Source organism: Prionailurus bengalensis, chromosome B2 (assembly GCF_016509475.1).
Source record: "Prionailurus bengalensis isolate Pbe53 chromosome B2, Fcat_Pben_1.1_paternal_pri, whole genome shotgun sequence".
NCBI lineage: Eukaryota > Metazoa > Chordata > Mammalia > Carnivora > Felidae > Prionailurus > Prionailurus bengalensis.
In genome coordinates, this window is record NC_057349.1 from 12,015,293 (window position 1) to 12,036,419 (window position 21,127).

At 45.6% G+C, this 21,127-nt stretch overlaps 1 protein-coding gene across 1 annotated transcript; it reads right to left on the reverse strand.

Annotated features, from left to right (window-relative positions):
* Positions 1 to 6,011: 6,011 nt before the first annotated feature.
* Positions 6,012 to 18,290, reverse strand: RBM24 (RNA binding motif protein 24). The gene is made up of 4 exons (XM_043590759.1): positions 17,873 to 18,290; positions 16,577 to 16,700; positions 15,115 to 15,169; positions 6,012 to 8,259 (listed from the first exon to the last, which is right to left on the reverse strand). The coding sequence occupies exons 1-4, from the start codon at positions 18,038 to 18,040 to the stop codon at positions 7,896 to 7,898; spliced, it is 711 nt and encodes a 236-aa protein (XP_043446694.1). The 5' UTR covers positions 18,041 to 18,290; the 3' UTR covers positions 6,012 to 7,895.
* Positions 18,291 to 21,127: the final 2,837 nt, after the last annotated feature.

Here is a 21,127-nt window from a genome sequence, read left to right on the forward strand (position 1 = left end):
CCTCCTTCAGCTCTTCTCAGTTTTCACCGAGAGTCCAGCGAATAATGGCACAGGACTTGAACCACACACATTTAAGAACGACCTTCTGCAATTTAAATCCGATGTTGTTATCAAAATCGGCAGTGTTCACTAAAAGTTTATAGTCAATTGATATTCCTTGGCATATACCCTTCTTCAATTTTATAGTAGTTCATAACCATAAATCATACTATCTTTCCCATAAAAGCACAAGTGGATGGAGGTCACGATGATAAATAAAACATTCTAATCCTTGGCAGTATGACAAACACATGACCGCAGAAATTAAATTTAAAATATGAGCACGGAGACACGTATGTTACACAATTCGTATTAAGGGTTTTAATTGTGCATGTAACTTGCCTTGGGATCCTTAGATTCGGTTTTGGTCCCTCAGTCTGTTGAACCCAAGGCATGTTTATTAAGCTTCCCTTGAAATTTCTCAGACAATTCCTGCAGACACGGAAAGAGACTGCAAAAATAGCCCAATGGTGGTTGATCTTTGACGTCATCCAGACCTGACGTTCACCTCACATGTCAACCACCTTCAAGCGGTGCATTTGGCAGATTACATTAGCTTCTCCGTCAAATGGAGATGGTAGTGCCGACCCCACGGCGAGGTGGTGAGGATTTAAGATATCGCATGCTGTATCTGGCTTAAATGGATGCCCAGCCAAAATGCAGCCATTTACAGTAAAGAAGTGAGCAACGGGAGTAAAGAGAAGACTGTTCAATCTGAGGTTGACTATTACCGGTATTCCTTTTCCGATATGGAGCTACGGGATGGAAACGGCCACAGGGAACAGACCAAACAAAGGATCCATGAGGTTAAGGTTTTGTACTGACCCTCTGTGTTCTCGTGGGACTTCCGACACTTACTTTGGCTTCACATTGGCCAATCATGCTGTCCCAACACGTTCTCTTTCTACCGGGCAATGATTTATGCCACGAGCAATGCCGAACACGGTCAATGACAGAGCATGTGGAGCGTTTTGAAAGTATTAGTGATGAAGTAGGTGTAGTGTGAAAATTGGCATCACAAGATTTTTTTTAAACACGGTGTCCCGATTGTAAGCAGACACACGTTAGCACAGTTAGATGCCAGGCTAAAGGTCCAAAGAGTGAATTCAGCTGTGATGGAGAATGAAATCAAATTTGTTCAAGGCAATCCTGAAGACTTTTTCAGCCTCTCTGATATCTTCTATCCCTGTTCTTTCCAGTAATTCATACTGATGTGCAGGAACGTCCCCCCCAACTAGTTCAGTGGTTGCTTGCTCATATGTAACAGATGGAGGACAGGGAATCAGTGGTTCTCTCTTACGAACCCCAGGGGAAACGCAAAGGGTTTGCTAGGAAGGGAAGAGTCAGGAAGCAGCACAGTGAGGTGGTGTGCATACAGGATGTGGTTTCGGGCCACCCCACCTTGACATCCTGGTACAACCAGGTCCATGCTGACATGGTGACTTTGGCAAGCTGCTTACTGCCTTTGCACTCTCCTCCGTCTGGAAAATGGGGATACCATCACCCGCCTTACATTGCTATGAGGATTAAATATAAGTACCCGGTGCGTGCTATGTGGTTAGCGGTGCAGGCTTCTTCCTGGCGTCCCTTTGCAAACTTGGCATTATTTCTACAAAGGTCCATCAACAGGTATCTGCCAGCATCAGCACAGAAGCCGCATAGCACGTGCAAATACCGATATTATGAGCTTGAGGCTCAGCCACCAATGACGTTTTACTTTTATTATTTATTTTTATTTTTAAGTAACCTCTACACCCAACATGGGGCTCAAATTCACAACCCCAAGATCAAGGGTCGTACGCTGTAAAGACTGAGCCAGCCAGGAGCCCCACAAATGATGTTTGAATACATTGGAGGAAAGTATACTGGATAGCAAGGTAAATACACTTTCTCTCAGCCTCCTTTTTTTCTGACTCACTTGTCTGCTTAAAATGGGGAGTGACGGGGGCGCCTGGGTGGCGCAGTCGGTTAAGCGTCCGACTTCAACCAGGTCACGATCTCGCGGTCCGTGGGTTCGAGCCCCGCGTCAGGCTCTGGGCTGATGGCTCAGAGCCTGGAGCCTGTTTCCGATTCTGTGTCTCCCTCTCTCTCTGCCCCTCCCCCATTCATGCTCTGTCTCTCTCTGTCCCAAAAAAATAAACGTTGAAAAAAAAATTAAAAAAAAAGCACACAAAAAAACGGGGAGTGACGACAGATGAAGAATGCCAAGGTTCCATGTTCCTGGAGGGCAAGGTCCATGGCGAAGCTTCATCTAATCCCACCATGTTTGCCTGTTTCTAAAAGTTTTCCACTACAAAGAGTAAACTCAAACTTTTTAACATCCAAACCTTTCCAAGTTCAAAAACTCAGCACTTGTCCTAAATGTCTTTTAACTTGAAAACAGAAACCCATATATCCAATTATGGTCTGTTAACCGACTGCCCCCCCACCCGTCCCCAGATGAATGTCCTCCATCCAGCAAAGTCACCTCTCCCCCTTCCCCATACGTGGCCCCTCTAGTGGCAAGTCCTCGCCTCACATGGTTCAATCCACATGACCCTCACTGCATCATCTCACCTCTTTTGGGAATGCTTTTAGGAGATGCTTTTGACCTTAGTGCCTTTTTTCTTCATTACTTTCTTCTACATCCTTTTTACACCCCTCTTTTCTCAAATGGTAAAATATACATATGTGAGTGTAGGGTGCAAATGCATACCCTGAGAGTCTCCAAAGGCACCTGCCGTATCTCTTGTACCTCACACACCTGCAGTACAGGTGGCAGAGCCAGGAATCAGAGTGTGTACCCAGGAAGCAAGTTGATACTGGTTGGGACTGTTGGATGAACACAGTTGGTTTTGTTTTTTTTTTAATTTTTTTAATGTTTATTTATTTTTGAGACAGACAGACATACACACACACACACACACACACACACACAGGGTGTGAGCGGGGGAGGGGCAGAGAGAGAGAGGGAGACACAGAACCCAAAGCAGGCCTGATGCGGGGCTTGAACTCACAGACCGCGAGATCATGACCTGAGCCCAAGTCGGATTCTTAACCAACTGAGCCACCCAGGGGCCCTGAACACAGTTTTAAAGTAGAGAGAAAACACACTTTCTACTTGGCAAAACTAGATTTTTGTATTTTAAACTCCTTTTGGAAGTCAGTTCCAGGTATTTGCCCTTTTATGAACACGTTATCTAGAAAAAAGTAAGGTTTGGTAGTCAATCCCTATGATAATGTAATCTGAGTTACCTCCAACAGTGGCAGAATGGAAAACAAAGCACAGCCCCCAACTCACTTCAAGTATATTAATAGCTCAATGGTAGCATCCTGGATCTAAAGATCTATGGCATCCATCTTCCAGGAGACAAGTGCCCGGAAAAAAGGGGACTTTACAGACTCTTTCTCTGAAGAAGCTGGTCAAGGGTCAAGGGTGACCAAATACTGCGCCATAAGGACTTAACTAATTTATGTTATCAAAGCTGTAAATGTATATATATCACTTCCCTTATCTAAAATTCCTAAAGTGCTTACACATGCTTTGTCTGATTTCTTCCTCATTGCGATTTACGATTAGGGTTTCAGAGCCTGGAATTTAAAGGACTTGGCTTACATCATTATTGAACTTCTGAAATTCAACTCAGAACAAATACCCCAAATGAAACCTCTTCTGTACGAAGTGCTGAAGCAAAACAGGTTAGAATTTCCATGGAAACGGCCCGGAACTCTTGAAGGAGAAGAGAGGACAAAAGTAAGCATGAAAATGCATTTATTTATTTTTTCGTTCCTCTTCACCTCTGCCCCTCCAAACCTCAGGCTGTCATCGTAACGAACGCTTTCAAGCCTCAGAGGGAATTAAGAAGAACAATATTTGACAGGACCGAGGAAGGAGCTAAATATAGTTCCCCTGTGAGAGAAACGTATTCGAGACTCTTCTCTTCTCCCCTTCCTTCCCCTATCTGGGCAATCTTTCTATCGCTCAGCGTTATTTTTGTGCCGCTCCTGTGGCACAGCAGTTTTAGTTGTTACTTGGTTGGGACTGAATAAACATAACATCTTGAGATACAGTGTTGTCCTCCTTTGGAAGGGTCATTCAATACAAGACCTTGGAGATCAATTTCCAGATTCATATTGCATATACTCCCTCAGTATAATTTCCATTTGCCTACTACTTGAAAATTTTCAGAACGCTCTCATATAATTAATTCACTTAATTCACTGAACAGAGCCACCGTGTTGGGTACTATCAATTCACGTCTTACGAGGGTAAAGTGCTTCAAGCTCACCCCGCTAGTAAGTAAGGAAATCAGGACTCAGCTGGTTGTTTCTCAGACCCACTGGTTTCTGTGCCTCTACCAATACAACCAACCTGCCTAACCACGGTACACATTAGGTCATGGCTACTCTCCCCTCCTTATTAGACACTGACAACTTGTATTTATTTTTAGAAATACATGCTGTGGGGTGCCTGGGTGGCTCAGTCCGCTAAGTGTCTGACTCCTGATTTTGGCTCAGGTCATGACCTCATGGTTTGTGGGATCAAGCCCCGTGTCAGGCTCTGTCCTGCACAGCGCGGATCCTGCTTGGGATTCTCTCTCTCTCCCTCTCTCTGCTCCTCCCCTGCTCTCTTTCTTGCTCTCTCAAAAAAAAACATTAAAAAAAGAGAAATATATGCTGTGGTATTACAAAGTAAAAACCTTACCCTGTCTCCAAGTGCTAATATTGATATTAATATAGATCAGAAACACCCCCAAGGAAGGTACAACCAAGCATAGGTGGGCTTTTGGTTTTCTTGAGTATGGCTATTTTAGACAAGCTTTTTCCAGAACTGTCTGACGTATTCTTCACCGATAGGTCAAATAATGTTTCATTCTAAAATACAACAATCAACATATGGCTTATTGAGGACAAAAGTGACCTTTCATAAATCTGAAAAATTGAATGTAGAACATGTCTTTTGAGTAAAATAATCCTTGATGCACTGACTGAATTAAGTAGCTTATAACTTATTTTACTGATCCAAGATAATACCTTGAAGTGCACTAATATCCCAGCCTGGGAATAAGTTGGTCTCTATTTTTCTTCGGAAAATTAAAAGCAATTAAAATTTGAGACTGTGTTGGCCCTAACTAGGATATTGGTTATCATAAAGTGGAAAGCACAATAGATTCTGTTATCACAACTTTCTACTGCTCGTAATTTTTGCAAAGTAATGGAATTCAAGAAAAGATATTACATCACAGATTTGGTAAGTACCGAGACCAACTGACCAACAACAATCTATTCCATAATTAAAGTACCATACACCCTTTAAGACAATCAATATGGCAGTCAAATGAATTTTGCCATCAAAATTATTACATGCTGCCACATCATTGTACACAGAAATTTAAAAATGAGAACATTCCAACAGGTGACTTCCTTTTTGGTTAGCTTTTACCATAGTGTATCACAACTACTACCGGTGACCATTTATCAAGAGCGTACTATAGATTTGGCCTTGGACCAAGCAGCTGATACACTTTATTTTAGTTAATATCTCAATAAGCATGTGAGACAGGCATTACTGTCCCATTATGGATGAGAAATCAATGAAAACCTCACCCAAAAAGTCGATTACAGAACACAACCCGCTCCATTCGTATTACTAGAAAGTGGTAGAGTCTAACACCAAGCCTCAGTTTACCCAACTCCAGCTTCGGATGGACTGTCCCCCCGTGCAGCCCACTCTTTCAAGTGACCTTCACGTAAGCAATGTTCAGCGACACGAATAGTCCTTTAGGATTCACTGTTGGGGGAGGACCTATACCATTTGCTCAATGTAAGGAAGACCTGGGTTAATAAAATGTACTTAAAAGGTACGGACACAGGGCATCTGGGAAGCTTTCTGCTCACTGAAAATGTTACATGTAAACCATGGCCATGGATGCTAGTTGGAAGGAGAAGCTGTTCTAACCTTTATGACAAAATTAGAAACGATCGATGCAACAGAAGTTTTTAAAAATTATATTTAATACAAGTGAATAGATTAGAAGATCTGAAATGTTATAAAGCAATATACACAATGAATAAATAATTTGCACAGGAGAGTCATGTCTACATTACATAACACTGTCTAGTATGGGAATACTTAAAGTAAATCCAGTGATAATGGAGAAAGTCCATAAAAATGCTAACCTGTCTTCCCTTGTATGAAATTGTTCAAGTATAAAAATCCAATACAGTGTAAAATAGTATTCAATTTAGTTTAAGAATAAAAATTGCAAGTATTGCAGTTTTGGAAGAAAAAAGTAAAGCAGCATTTAAAAACTACATAAACTACAGAAGAATAGTGTTAAACTAATGAAGTACCAATAAATGAGATCTACACGAGCAAAAATTAAGAGAAGGAAGCATGAAACTAGCAATATATCTGCTTTAAAATAAAACCTAAAAACTAAAATAAATTAAAATGTGTTAATGTCAGAGTACTCTCTTATACAGTGCACATACGAATTTAAATAAATCCAAGTCAACATCTTTAGCTGAATAGGTTAATATTTAATATGCTACATCTAGACCTACTAAATAATTTATGCCATGAGATGAATACATAATTTTACAGTGTCACATCTAAAGTTCCTTTCTTTAGAGTGCAGCATAGTAAAACTTAAAAATAAATATCTTAAATAGCGTTACTATTAAGGCACAGTATAAACCACATTATCGGTAACCTTTGAAGAACTATAATCTCAGTAACCTTGTTGTTTCGTGTACTGTGTTCACTAATAAATAGTTTTAAATATGACTCTGAAATAGATACTAAAAAGTGTAAAATTATTTAAAAAGGGGGAGGGGGTAGGAAATACGTGTCCTTAAGACAGTTCTTAAGGGTTTGGAGTCTGCAAACTTTGCCTGCCTTTAATCGTAAGCCACGAGTCAACACAATAAATAGAAAGAGAAGGCTGTTGTAGTAAAAGCCTGATCCTATTTCAGAATCAGAACTGCTGACACCAGCAGATACAAGTTTCCCAAAATTGAAACAGGATGGGGAGAGGGATTAGAATGTGACAAGCTCATCAAACAAGCACAAGTGATGTGTTCTTTCCAGAACTGTGTGTGTTATTGATTGTCTGTACAGCTGCTGCACCCATTAATTCCACATCACTTGCCCCACAGTCCCGCTCATCCACAGGATAGATGAGAAAATAGCTTTGGTGCCTGTCCACCATTTCACCCACTGCCACGCTCCTAGGTTGATTGTTCGATGCCCATGTTTTGAGACGGTAAGAACGTTATCTTCTTACCTGAAGAAGTTCTAGAGGCCCTCGTGACCGCTAAAAATGACAATCAGTGCGTTCACCGCTTTTGTGGTGTGTGTGTGTGTGTGTGTGTGTGTTTGAAATCTGCTCTTAAAGGTAATTCAAGCTACATATTGCTCACTCTGCATTCCCTGGTTCGACTAGATTCAAATAGCATCTCCTAAACTTGTAAAAGGCAGTTTGCTTCCCTGATACTATAAAAAGAGCAAAAAAATAAAAAATCCCGTTAGAAAAAGTGAAGTTCCATTGTTTTGCCCCTGCCACCGTCGCGTCGTCGCGGCCTTTCCTTTCCTCAGGCTCTTTGGGATCGATTTCCAAAACTGCGCCCACTCCCCTCTCTCTCTCTCAACTACGACACTTACTGGAGTAGGAAAAAAAAAAAAAAAGAGGAGGAGGAGGAAGAGGAGGAGGAGGATTCTGTTTCACAATAGCATAGCGCTTTTTTTGTTTTTTGTTTTTGTTTTGTTTTTCTTAAAGCTGGTAAGTCAACGTGAACTCGCCTTACCTACTACACGTCGGGCAACTGTGTGTGGGGGGGAGGGGACGCGAGGCGACCGCGACCACGCGGCCGCGCTACTGCATGCGGTCGGTCTGCAGCTGCTGCGGCTGGTACTGGCCGAAGGCGGCGGCGGCGGCCGCGGCGGCGGCGGCGGCGGCGGCCGTGCCGGGGGCGGCGGCGGTGATTGGCTGCTGCACGGCGTAGCCGTAGCCCCCGGCGGTGACGTAGCCCGCGGCGGCCGGCGACGCCGCGTACGGGTACTGGTCGTAGGCGGCGGCGGCGGCGGCGGCGGCGGCGGCCGCCGAGTACTGGGCGTACGCGGCGCCCGTGTAGTCGATGTAGGGGGTGGTGGAGGCGGCGGCCGCGGTGGGCTGCACGTGCGGGATGACCACGCCGGGCTGCACGAAAGCCTGCGGGTACACGTAGTGGGCGGGGATCCTGCGGAGAAACGGGACACCGAGTCAGGCGCCGCTCGCCTCCCGCCCGCCAGCGCGGCTCGTTCAGAGATCAGACAGACTCCGATTTAGTGGTTATTACGAGCATAGGGTTGCCACAATATCTCCTTTCCAGTGGTCGGGGCGGAGCGCTCGGGCGGTAGCCCGGAGGCGCGGAGCGCCCCGAGAGGACTTCAGCGACAAAAATCGGATGACACCCCTCCCTGCTGCCAAGTTTGAGTTATGATCGTTTCGAGGGCCAATACTTCGATCATTCGGCAGAAGTTTGCAGACTAAATCGAGGTTCATGAGGGCTTACGCACATGAGAGGTATTTAACCCCTGCTAAATTGAGGAAGGCTTTGGAGAATTTTGTGATCGGTTCATAAGACCGCGTAGCAAATAGGAAAATTCTCAGCTGTGAATATAGGACTCCAGAGGTAGTCTGTGATCGTCCAATTCCGTAGGTGGAGGGGCGGGGGGGGGGGGTTGGCCGAGTTCCCCACATTAAATTTCCACAAAATCCACATGTTTATTATCATGGCAACCCTACTTGAAATTGCTATGCAGACTCAGCACACATTAATCTCTCTGCAACCTCAGTCACCCTTATTAAAAATAATAATGATAAAAGAAGCAGGCGACAAAAATAAAAAAAAAGGAGTTTAAAAGTTCACAAGTGTGGTAAACACAGCAGAATCACACTTCTCAAACGAACTGTAGTGCAGCTCACTCTATCACAAGAGGCTGTTGTGGGAAGCTACAGAAATGCTATTAACATTCACGGCAGTGATTCCCAAAGAGATGTGCAGCACGCTTTTTGCCTTTCTTTGTCTCTTTCTCTCCGTAAAATTCATAAGGACACAAGGGTCAATCAAACCTGTTTGACTATCAGGCACCTGAAGGTCAGCCAGCTTGTTTATCTCTATGCAAGACAGACAGAAGGGGTTTTGGGGAAATGATGAGGTTGAGGGAAAAGGTAGGAATAGGGAAACACAACTAAATAGTTCCAAAATTCATACAAGCTTAAAAGGTTCACATAATAAAATGAGTAAGGAAATATTTGTGTGCAAATACTCGTTTCATCTTCCAAATCAACCGATAGATTGGCGTATTTGTTTTACATCTGGCCCTACTCATACATAGTTGATCCGAATCAATTGTATTATGTATTATCCTGTAAAAGTTCAAGAAACAAAATCAAGTCCCTTTAAAAATTATACGTTCAGAGATCACATCAAGACACACTCCCAACGATCTCACTTAAAAGTTAATTTGGTTAAAAAAAATAAATCACAAGAGGTATTTAAAAAAACACCATGCATTTCAGCTCTCACTCTTGCGATTCATTACTGCCCCTTTCAAATGCTACCATGAATATCTGATTTATTTTCATCTTTCTTTAAAGCAATCTCCATCAAAACCCCCTATATTTCTAAAAATATGACACTATGATGCCATCTGGTTGTGGGCAAAGCCAACTTACAGGAAGTACAAGCAACAGTTAACAATCTTTAAAGAATTTTAAAGAACTCAACGCCGAAAACTTCACATTGAGATTTTCGAAAACAGACTTTGCTTTGCCTTTTCGGAGTTTTACTGAAAGTACTTATTAACGAACATCCATGGAAAAGATGAATTTATCGCAGAGGGTGGTGAACTCTGACCCCAATGATAAAAATACACTCAATTTTACTAGACTCGCAGCTCTTTCCCAGTGCCAGGAGAAACGACGTCATCAAGTGTTTCTGAGGACACTTAGACATGTTCTTAATTGCTTGTCAGAAACCAGACGCACGGTCATGCACATACTCAAAACTTGCCTGTAGGTCAGGTGACTGGCTCCCTCACAGCGACAGGTGTGGCTTTATGAAACCCTGTCCTTGGAGGCCTCCGTGTCCACAATGTGCAGACACGGCTAAGAGAGCCTACCCTCTCATGCCAGTTTACATGTGGTGATGGACAGCAGGGGCTGTGGCAGGGCTATTTTTGATCCTGTCATGCGACAAGGGTTTCCAGCGGGTAAAATGTCTTTATAAGGCCAAAGTAAAACATCTATCAGCAGCAGAGGCCAGCCAGTATGAACCTCACTGATACTGAAACATTAACCCCTGTACTCCCAAAGCTCTGAGGACAACATGATGGTGACCAGGGTCCTATCTTTGAATGAAGGTGGTGACGGAAAATAAGTTTAGCCTACAAACAGGCAAGATAAAAATGTGCGTGCGTGCGTGTGTGTGTTTAGAATGCACTAAAGATAAGCAGCGTTTCCTACGGGACTCTTGTCTCTGTACTGATTTCACATTAATAGCTTTCATTTGATAATGCCAACCAATGAGAGTGTAGAGTTCCCTGGACTATCAGAATCCAACATGAAGTCTGGCAAGGGTTAGGAATTATGTCTGGAAGGCACACGAAACCCCAGAATTGTTAGAGGCTTAGGAGAAGGAGAACCCAGAAGACCACGGAGAGCCTAAAATATCTCAATTCAGGAAGGAAAGCAGGAAAGGACTGAAGGGAAAGGTGATGCTTCTGAAAAGGATCTTGCATTAGGAGGGCTTTTGTTAGTTTGAGGAGCCCACGAAGGTGATCTGGGAATCTCTCTCCCAATTAGATATCTACCGGTGTCTGTTCCCTCAATCAGTTGTACCGTGTGCGTCCCTAGCTAAGGTTAGGAAAGCACAAGGGCAAGGCAGATACCTCGGGCAATTTCCAAAGAAAATGGACTACATCATTCCTTCTTTTTCAGGTCCCTCTGACATCTCTTCGTGACTTTGGACATCCTAACTGGTTTCCTCTTCCAATCTATCACCAGACTGCTGGCAAAGTCTTCATTTCATTCACTTGTCCATAGGACTCGGTGGCCCCTAAGGTCATACCAAACTAACTGCAAATTTCTGAAACGTTGGCATGCTAGGCTTTTCATGCTTCTGGCTCCAAATTATTTCTTCCAGTATTTCTTTCCACCTTTCCTTGGATCCAGGTCAGCTGAGCTCCTCGGTGCTCCTTGGACATGCCCCACGTTTCTAGATCCTCACCTTTGCTCACGCTGTCCCTTTGCTGGGGATGCCAATCGTCACTGCCATCTCCACCTGTTGAAATCCAAGTCCTTTCCACCCTAGCTCTAGCACTCACCAGCTATGGAGCCTTCGGGGATTTGTTTCACTTTCTAGTCTCCCTTTTCTCAAACATGAAATGAATCTAGTATTTCTAACCGCGAACTGCCGTGCATTAAATAACATTATCTACGCCAAGAGCCTAACAATGGTGAAAAAAGTGGGCACTCCATACAAGAGTACCGCACCCTCCACCGTCCTTCCAAATCTAGGTCAACTTCCACCTTTACCATGAAGACTTCTTGGGTCCCACTAACCTGCTGTCTCTCCTCCCTGTCTGAAGCCACAACCCTTCTGGGGGTTTCTCAAGTTTTCTTACCAGAGTACAAGGGAGAATGGAACTGTGTCTTTTTTGGCTGTAGCTTGACACAGAGGAAAGAACACCGCTTTTGAGGGAGGTCAGGGAAACCATGATTCTGAACCTGGAAACCAGACTCTGTGACTTACTAGCCCTGTGGGAGGTTAATTAACGTCTCTGTATCACAGTTTCTTCACCCATGGAAAGGCCATTTGAACAGGCTGACATGAACAGCCTGCATCAAATAAGTATTGAGAATTCTATTATATGACTTACGTAAATCTTTTATTAGAACTGGGTCGTACAGCAGATGTTCACTTAATGCTACTGTCTCCCCTGCCCCCCTTACTGGACAGTATAGTCTCTAGTACAGTGTTCACACGACTGGCCTAAAACTCAGCACTTAAAGGTACACGGAGTAAATGTTTAAGGGTATTTCAACCTGATCTAACCTAGCCTAGAATTTTCTTTTTTTAAGTTTATTTATGTTGAGAAAAAGAGCACGAGCAGGGGAGTGGCAGGGAGAGTGAGCGAGAATCCCAAGCGAGCTCTGCACCGTCAGCGTGGAGCTTGATGTGGAGGTCAAACTCGCAAATCGCAAGATCATGACCTGAGTGGAAACCAAGAGTCGGGCACTTAACTGACTGAGCCACCCAGGCGCCCCAACCCTAGAATTTTCTACTCACAGACCCATAATCTTTCCTTCCTTACCTTCAATAAGAAAACGCTTCTTTCAAACAGAAAAAAAATATATAAGATATTGTTTAGCAAATGTATACGTCTCTACACATCTGCCCACTCTGTCACATCAGAAATTCTTTCAAGCCAAGATTTTCGCTTGAAAAGCCCAGAGTAATCTGGGGGCCATTTAAGGACCACATAAAGAAAAATAGTTCAGATGCTAGAATTTCAAACAAGGAAGATTAAAAATTCTCAAGCTTCTTTCCAGGCCTAAAATAAGAACATGTGGCATTCAAACAGAATTTAGAATGACCAGGTGTGATTTGTTGGGTACAGGCTCTGGGAACTAGAGTGGTGTTAAGAACCCTTTAAAACAGAAAAGAGAGGACTCACTTGGTCCACCTGGTGGAATGCTATCTATTTCTAATAAGAATCTCAAGTTCAAACAATTTATGCAAACAGTAATAATCACCATCCTTTATAAAGACAGCTTCATATTAGCAGGGATGAGAAACAAAACATCACTATCAAAGCATGCCTGACTTAAACTTTCCATAGGACATTTTATTCTGGTTGTTCTTATTTTCCTCACACTACTTTCTTTCTCAAGGATCTATGCAGACTACCACAGCCAGTCCAAATTTCTAGGTCTGGCTCCCAAGACCCTCCATCAATGGTCTGGTTTCTCCACGCACTAAATCTTTTCTCTTCTGTCCCTGTGCTTATGCTCGCTTCATCCTATACCCCTCAGGCTTGTCCCTTCTTCCTCTTACCTGTCCAGGACATACCCACTGGTCCGAGACTAGGTCAAGTCCCATGAAGCCTTGTCCAACCCCTCCAATTCACCTGTTTTCTTGCTATTCTGAATTCCTTTTGTCCTTAAAACAATGCCAAGTAATTTAGCAATTAATAGTTCTTGATTGGCTTGTGTTAGTTTTGCCTCCCAAACTACAGTCTCCCTGTTTTGTATCACCCACTTGGCACAGGAAAAACACAACAACATGCTAATACCTGTTGATGATTTAGCTATATAACTGTGTCAAGAATCTTATTATGAGATCATGACTCAGTTCATCATCACTTCTTAATATGTATGTTCTCCTCCCCAATCCCACCTTACACATGGTCTAGACCAATGAGGGGGAGAGCCCACAGAAGCAGCTGGACCCATCAACCCACAATGCGTTGTCAGTGTCGAGGATGGTTGGGATGAGGCATCTGATAAAAAGCTATGGATATATGAAGGCCCTTTCTCATCATAATGGAAATAATACTCTTCCTCAGTTTAAAAAAGTAACGGTGGTAAGGTGAAGTATCCATATGTTAAAGGGAGGGTTATAAGAAGGTGGTCGTGGAAAATATAACTTGACCTTTCCAAGTCAAATGATGATTACTTGTCCTGGGCTACTCTTGGAGACACATGTGGTAGAACTCTATCTATCTATGTAGATGGAATCTGACCTTCCAGGTTACACATATAGATACTTAGGTGCTAAGCCAGAGAAGAAACTACAGCTGAGGATAAAATATTCCTTGAACAGTTAGAATATTTAAAAAGGAAGTTGAAGTCTGTGGCACTAGAGTCCCAGCAGTGTCCCTCAGGTAGAATACAGCCAACACAGACTCTAAGTGGTCTGCCTACATCTAGGTGGTAGGGGGGGGGGGGTCACCCACTTAATGATGTCTGAATGGAAGGGAAATAAGGGAGCTCGGATGAGAACAGCTGGAAACCCCAGAGCCCAGAGAGACAACAAATATGAGCAGCCTGTTCAACTGAGTTAGGGTCCGAAAGGTGAAAAGTGAGTGCTGCGTGACTCAAAAAAACTAGTGTCCGTGAAACCTGATGAGTGTTGCTGAACCTTTAAATTAGAAGGCCTAAAAGTGGATACACATTGCAAAAGAAAGAACCCCATTCCCAGAAAACTCCCCAGTAAAACAGAAACTTAGGACATGCAAGCGATGAATCTGTATTCTTACAGAGGGAAATCACACAATTTAGCACTCACTACAAAAATATGGTTAAGTGGAAGTCACAGGCTGTAGCTTAAAAGCAAGAAAAAAAAAAAAGGCCCTTTGCTTCCCATGGCAAAGTCAAAAGTCAACACTCCTCAACACCACCACCAAAATCAAAACCACAAAGAGCCCCTTCCCCGAGGAAAAGAAAACACTTTCACTACAGCTCTTTTCAATTAAGTAAAAAGCACACAGTTTAGCTATCAACACTTCATTACTGTAATAAATAAAATACAGCACACGGAGGTCTATTGACTATTGTGAAAAAGAAAACACCAACACCAACATCCATGCATCGTTAATCACCATCTGAGCTTGTGTGTCTGAGTCTACTGGTTACAGAGTTTAATTCCAAACAGAACTATTCCACCTTTTATCATCGTATCCTTCTGATCAGTTAGCTTAACTGTGTACGAGCCCTGTCAGGTTAGAAAGAGATAAATCAAATTGAGTCAAGTTGAACAGCAGTAACAGTGCCGGGACACAATCGTCTCGTACACAAGTCATACCTGGTACTTTTGTTTTGTTTTGTTAATCATAAGCTCAAAATTTGTCTGGTTGGGAGGCTGCGTACTTGGTCAGTAACTTGACTCATCTAAAAATATATTATCAGCATCAAAAATATACAAACATATATAAATAGTACCACAAGGAACGTTCTGTGACATGATGGTCTTGTCTGTATATAACAAAGAGGCAGGTTAACCAATGATAGCTATCAAAACTTAGGAGGGCCGGATTCATGGACTTACCCAAAAGGTCTTTGTATAAGGGCTGGATGAAGTTGTTGGACACCAAAGGCAAAACCTAACAATAAAACAGACCACATTCTCGATTTGTGCATGGTTAGGCATTTATTCCTCCTACATATAAAATGCAATCACAACTTTCACTTAGAAAAGATAACCATTCTTTGGATACTTTACAGAAAAGTAAAGTATATATATATAACTTATAAACATATATATACATATATATATATATGTCCTTTTTATTAATGTTATCATTGATCCCCCCCCCCCCCCCGCCAAATTTTAAGAGGCTACAAGTGGACACTAAAAATTATCTGCAAAGTTTAGTTGACAATCATACAGTAAGACCGTAGAAAATTAGACCAGGGAAGAATTCTTGTGGAATGAAACCAGACACAAGAGGACTTGATAATGAAGTTACAAGTCACAAATATTCCTGCAATTCTGAATCATGATCCGTAAAAAGTCTAATTTAGAACATGCTGGACAATGCTTTGGAAGATTACAGATTTTACGGATTATGGTATTAAAAATTCCCCCAAACCAAGTCTCCTTTTCTGGATAGCACACACGCAGACAAACACGTGTTTTTGAATGTTCACAGATATTGGCACATGCACTCACTTTCTTGACTCTCATTTCCTAGCAAATCCATTTGCATGAAAGTGTCAACCTCTTTCCAAAATTTCAGATGGAAAGATTTGAGTGAAGAGAACAAGATATAATGAAACAAAGTTGCTTACCCAAGAAAAAGATTACCATTTGGTCAATAGTTCGGCTCTTAATTATGTGTGCTAAGGCAAAGGGCAGTGTTGTAAATAATCCAAAAGGTCAAATTTTCACATGGACAAAGGCCTGCTTGCCCACTGATAGCTGCTAGCTGCATGACGTTGGAATAAAACATTTCCCATCTCTAAGTGTCAGCGTCTTTATCTGCAACACGAGGGTCCAGAAGTACATGACATTTCCCCATTTTTTAAAATTACTAATAGTCTGTGATTTTATGTGAGAGGGTGAGACACCACCCTCACCCCTGCTTCTCTTGGGTCAGTGCTTTGGGTTGGATCTCCCGCTCTGGGCACAGGTCAACCGGTGATAGGAGAGACAACACTAAGCAGGGAAGGATAACCTGCTGGAGTTGCCACATTTGGCCCCCACGATCCACACGCGAATTATCTACAAGTGGCTGAAAACTGGAAAATAGAGTCCACGGACTGACTGTATGTCATACCTGAAACAGAGGAGTCAAGCCTAAGTCTGGGTGGGTACAAACTGCTTAGACCCCCAAGATTTATGTTTGCACAACGTATGTTTCCTTCAAGAGCTGTTTACGACTCTCATTTAATGTCTTGGTACAATACCTAGCCATGGTTGACCACACCGGCCACCTCTTCATTCTATTCAGAAGTGGGTGTCCCAAGTTGGGGGAGAATGGGAGGAGGGGAGGAAGGACATCTCTCACCTGGTTGCATGATCCTTGGTTTTGCTCCCAAATATGCCAGATTCACATTGGCCTTCCTGCCATCAATGATGGGGTTGGGATCCTTGCAAGCTCTTTCGGCAGCAGCTCGGTCAGCCATGGTGACCTTAGCAACATACACACACAGACACACATACAAAGCCTTAAATCAACCCCTGAAGGAAACCAATAGTCACGATGGAGAAGTCATTCATGATAAAACTAAGGGGGTTCTTAAACTTTCTTTTTTTTCTTTTGTTGGAACTTACTCCTTGATCCCCCGTCAAAGAAAAAAAAAAGAAAGAAAGAAAAAAGAAAACAGAAAAGAAGAATGAAAAGAAAACAGGAAGGAAGAAACAAGCCCCTCTCCACACCCCCAAGGGTACTAGCAGGGCCTAGCAGGGAGTCGGAAGCCTGAATTCCATCTTAGAACTGTCGATCCTCCCTCCCTCCCTCAACCGCCCCCCACCCCGCCCAGGTCCCTACCCAGCCTAGGAGGCACTGTTTGCTTTAAAGAAAGTCCAGAGTCACATCCGCCGGGTGCTCCCAACCACCAGCAAGCACTCCTTAACGACAATAGCTATTGTCCTACTCTGGAGCTCCCAGCTCTCCGGCAGCTGAATTTGCACGCTTAAATCCCCAGGGGGCTTAATATGCTCTCTTTCAGTTCAGCAAAGAGCCACAGGATCATCGTTTTAAAGAACCCATCTTTGCATTTTAAAAAAAGTATGTGTGTGTGGTGGTGGTGGTGGGGGGGGGGGATGGCATCAGGAGTAGAGCCCTAGACCTCCTGGGGTGTCCCCTCCCCGCCCCAACCGGAACGCCTGAAGACACACGCATTTTTACAAAGCAACAGCGCGCTTAACGCCCGGCCTCCAACCCGGGAGGGCGATTCCGAGGGGCTGCGGCCCCTCCCTCCCAACCCCGCGCACCCGCAAACCCAGCACTGGTTAGTTCTCTCCTTCCACCCCCGCTCCGCCCGTCCCCTGACACCGCGGGGCGCTGGATCCCCTCGGAACCCCGCGAGGCAGGAGCCGGCCCTCCCTCCCCCGGCAACGCCGCGCGCAAACTTTCAGTTCAGCCGGGGGCAAAGGGGCAGCGCCGCCCGCGTCCGCGGGGTTCCTCGCGTTGTCACGCCGACCCCCCCCCCCGACCCCCCGCTGCGAACCCCGACCCCCGAGGCCCTGCGCCGCCCAGAGCCTCTCCTCCCCCGCGGTCCTCGGTTTCCCCGCCGGGCTCTGGGTCGCCCCCACGTCTCCCTCCCCCACCTCCCCCCCAGCCCCCAGCCGCGCAACTTACAAATCCGTAGCCCCGGGACTTGCCCGTCTGCCGGTCGGTGATGACCACCGCCTCCTCGATCTCGCCGAAGACCTCGAAGTACTTGCGCAGGCTGGCGTCGGTGGTGTGGTAGGGCAGCCCCCCGACGAAGATCTTGGTGTACGTCGTGTCCTTCTGGGTCGTGTGCATCTTCGCGCCCGCCCCGCGGCTCGGGCTCCGGCTGCGGCTGCGGCTGCGGCTCGGGCAGCGGCTGCGCCTCCTCCTCCTGCTCCGCGTCTCCCGCACCCTTTCGCGGCCGCCGGGGGCCGAGGGCGCGCCCGGGGGCGAGGGCGGCGGCGCGGCGGGGGCGAGCGGCCGGGGGCGGCCGAGGGCGCGGGGCGCGCGGCTTCCGAAGTCGCCAGCAGCCCCGGAGACTTGACTTCGCTCTCTCCTCCCGCCCCCCCTGCCGGTCGCCGTACAAATTCTCCGGATCGTCCGGGTTAGGATCCCGTTCTATAGAATGTGCAAGCGGTTTCCACTCACCCGGCTGGGAGGCCAAAAACGAAAAAGAGAGGGTGGTCCTCGAGCGAAGAAGCGGGTGCGTTTAGAGGTAGATTTTTTTTTTTCCTTCTTGGAAATTAGGTAGGTGTCTTGGGTGGGGCGTGGGTAGGGTCGGCGGAGAGCGCGTCCGGGCGCGGAGGTGGGCGGGCGGGGGGCGCGGCGGCGGGGCCAGGGGTGGGGGAGTCCGCGCCGCTCGGGGCTCCGGTGGTGTCCCTCCCGCCGCGGAAGCTGGAAGACGAGTGGCGAGGACAGCTCTCCACCTCTCTGCTCCCTTCCCCCGCGGGCCGGGGGTCGGCGCCCGGCTGGGGAGGGGGCGGGCCGGACGCCTGCGATTGGCCGCGGCCGCACCTGGGGTGCCCGGCGCCGCCGCCCCCCAGCTGTTGGGAACAGCTGCTTCTCTCCCGGCGCGGCGCTGGGCCGCGGGGCTCGCGCTCTCGAGCCGGCGCTGGGGCAGGGCTGGGGACGGCCGGAGGCGGCCTTGCTCTCGGCGTCGCCTGCTCCAACCCGTCAAAGTCCTGGGGACTCGGCGCCGTCCTAGCGGGGACCCGGGGCGCGCAGACTGCGTCCGAGGAGGCAGCTGCGTCGCGTTCCAAAACGGCGACGCGAGCTCTGTGCGCTCGACCGCGGTGGCGGGGCCGGCGACCTGGACGGAAGCGCTGGGGGCCCGGAGGCCTGGGGCGGTTCGTGGAGAGGCCGGTTCCCTCCCCGGCGCGGGGGGCCGGCGAGCTTGGCCAACGACGCCCGAGTCTGATACTCTGGGGTCTCAGGGTCCCCAACCTGCCTTGACCCGGAAGAGCCAGTGCTGGGGAGAACCAGCGAGGCAGAGCCAGAGGGGAAACAAAAAACAACAAAACAAAACAAAACAAAACACCAACAAAAACAGAACAGGTCTAGTGTTTGGGTGTGCTGGAAAGAACCACAGCTTTAATTGCTCAGGGCCCGGCCAAGCTAGGTAACCGTAGACACCACCTTCTATTTCAGAGGACCATAAATTAGTACTTTAGCCCTTACAATGATCGAATTTGTGTTTCCTCCCTACTTATTCCCCCCTAACTATTTGGGGAGATTGGTACAGATTTCTCATTGTAAATCCTCTCTCTTTTTTTCTTTTCCCTAAGCAAAGGATTAATCTTATTTCCTTCTGTTTGAATTGCCAGAATGTTTAGTGACTTGACCTCAGCTGTTTTATCAGGATGCACTGTAACTGTAAAAGGTGTAATTTTTGAAATCGACTTGTTACATAACCACTGGTTTCTACCAGCAGACCTTTAAAGCATTTGTAGAAAATACAGACTTCAGAACAACCTGTGTGTGTGTGTGTATAATATTATTATAATATTATATATTTTTTTCAATATCAGCTTTTTGCAACTTCTTTTTTAATCAAGAGCACATTCAATTAAGCATAAAATCCTTGTCATAGTTGAGGTTTGGATGAAGGTATTTCATGTGAGCAGGATGTTTCATCCACCACGGTTTGGAACATGATTTGCTTTTAAGTCATTTCTGTCTACCAGGAGTGTCTGAGAAAGTCCATACATAAGTTGCCCCTGGGCTGTGCCATTTATTCCCTTTAAAGCAGGTCAGTATGTTAACCTATTAGGGAAACACATACTTCTGTTTCTCTTTCCAGGGCACCTTTGCAGTCAGTCCAAAAGGATGAGATACACGGCCTTTGCCGAAGCTAACAGGAAGGCAAATATCCTGGTGCTTTTCACCTTGTCGAATTCTGCAGGAAGTTGGCCTCTTGAGGTCATGAGTTTCTTTAAGTGTGAACCCCCAGAGGGTGATGTGGAGAAATAAGAAATCTACAGTTGCTTTTTTTTTTTTTTTGAAAAATGTTTTAAAAATCCAGTTGAAGAAAAATAAGGTATTTTACAGGCACATGAGAGCCAGAAAGGGAAGTTGTAAATAGTATCCTTTCCCCATTGCTTAAGTAAAGTACAAGTTTAAAAGGGACTCTGTGTACTGGTATGATGAAAGGTAATTTTTAAAAGTTAGAAAAACAGGGGCGCCTGGGTGGCTCAGTTGGTTGAGCGACCGACTTCAGCTCGAGTCATGATCTCACAGCTCGTGAGTTCGAGCCCCGCATTGGGTTCTGTGCTGACAGCTCGGAGCCTGGATCCTGCTTCACATTCTGTGTCTCCCTTTCTCTCCGCCCCTCCCCTGCTCACACTCTGTTTCTCTCTCTCAAAAAGAAACAAACATTAAAAATTTTTAAACAAAAAACATTAAAAGTTAGAAAAACAAAGTGGGCCATGAGACAAAGGAGGCGTGTTCTTTAGTAGTTGACTTCCATCTTGCAGGGTCACTGAAGAATTACTTGTACTTAGATGAGGCTCAGGCAAAACCCTCTGTGAGAGGGGAAGCTACTGACAGAAGGCTGAAAGGGAGGGGTGACTTCGGCTGTCTCAACTCTTGTCGTACCTAGATGAGGAGCCCACCACCGCAGAGGGGACTGTGATCATATCAGAGATGGAAGGTGTCTGGGGTATAGCCAGCAGCTTGGATGTTCACTAAGTAAAGTAGTGAGACCTACAAGGCAATTCTGATCCCACGTTGGGATCGCTGTGTCATAGGACTCCACTTCTGGAAATAAGACGCTTCCCTGCCATGGTCCCAGAGAAAAAAAATGCAGCCTCCCTTCCCACATCCCGTGCAGCCCCTGACTGGTGTGCTTGTAGTTTTTTCAATCGAGCAGTACATATTTGATAGCTCGGCTTGAAACTTTGTTTG

Excerpts from the sequence above, each read along its gene's own strand:
- RBM24 (XM_043590759.1), bottom strand. The coding sequence starts at position 18,040 with ATGCACACGACCCAGAAGGACACGACGTACACCAAGATCTTCGTCGGG. Across the intron at positions 15,170-16,576 it reads ACCAAGGATCATGCAACCAG|GTTTTGCCTTTGGTGTCCAA; the intron begins GTGAGAGATGTC and ends TTTTATTGTTAG. Across the intron at positions 8,260-15,114 it reads CTTATACAAAGACCTTTTGG|GATCCCCGCCCACTACGTGT; the intron begins GTAAGTCCATGA and ends GTTTCTCCGCAG.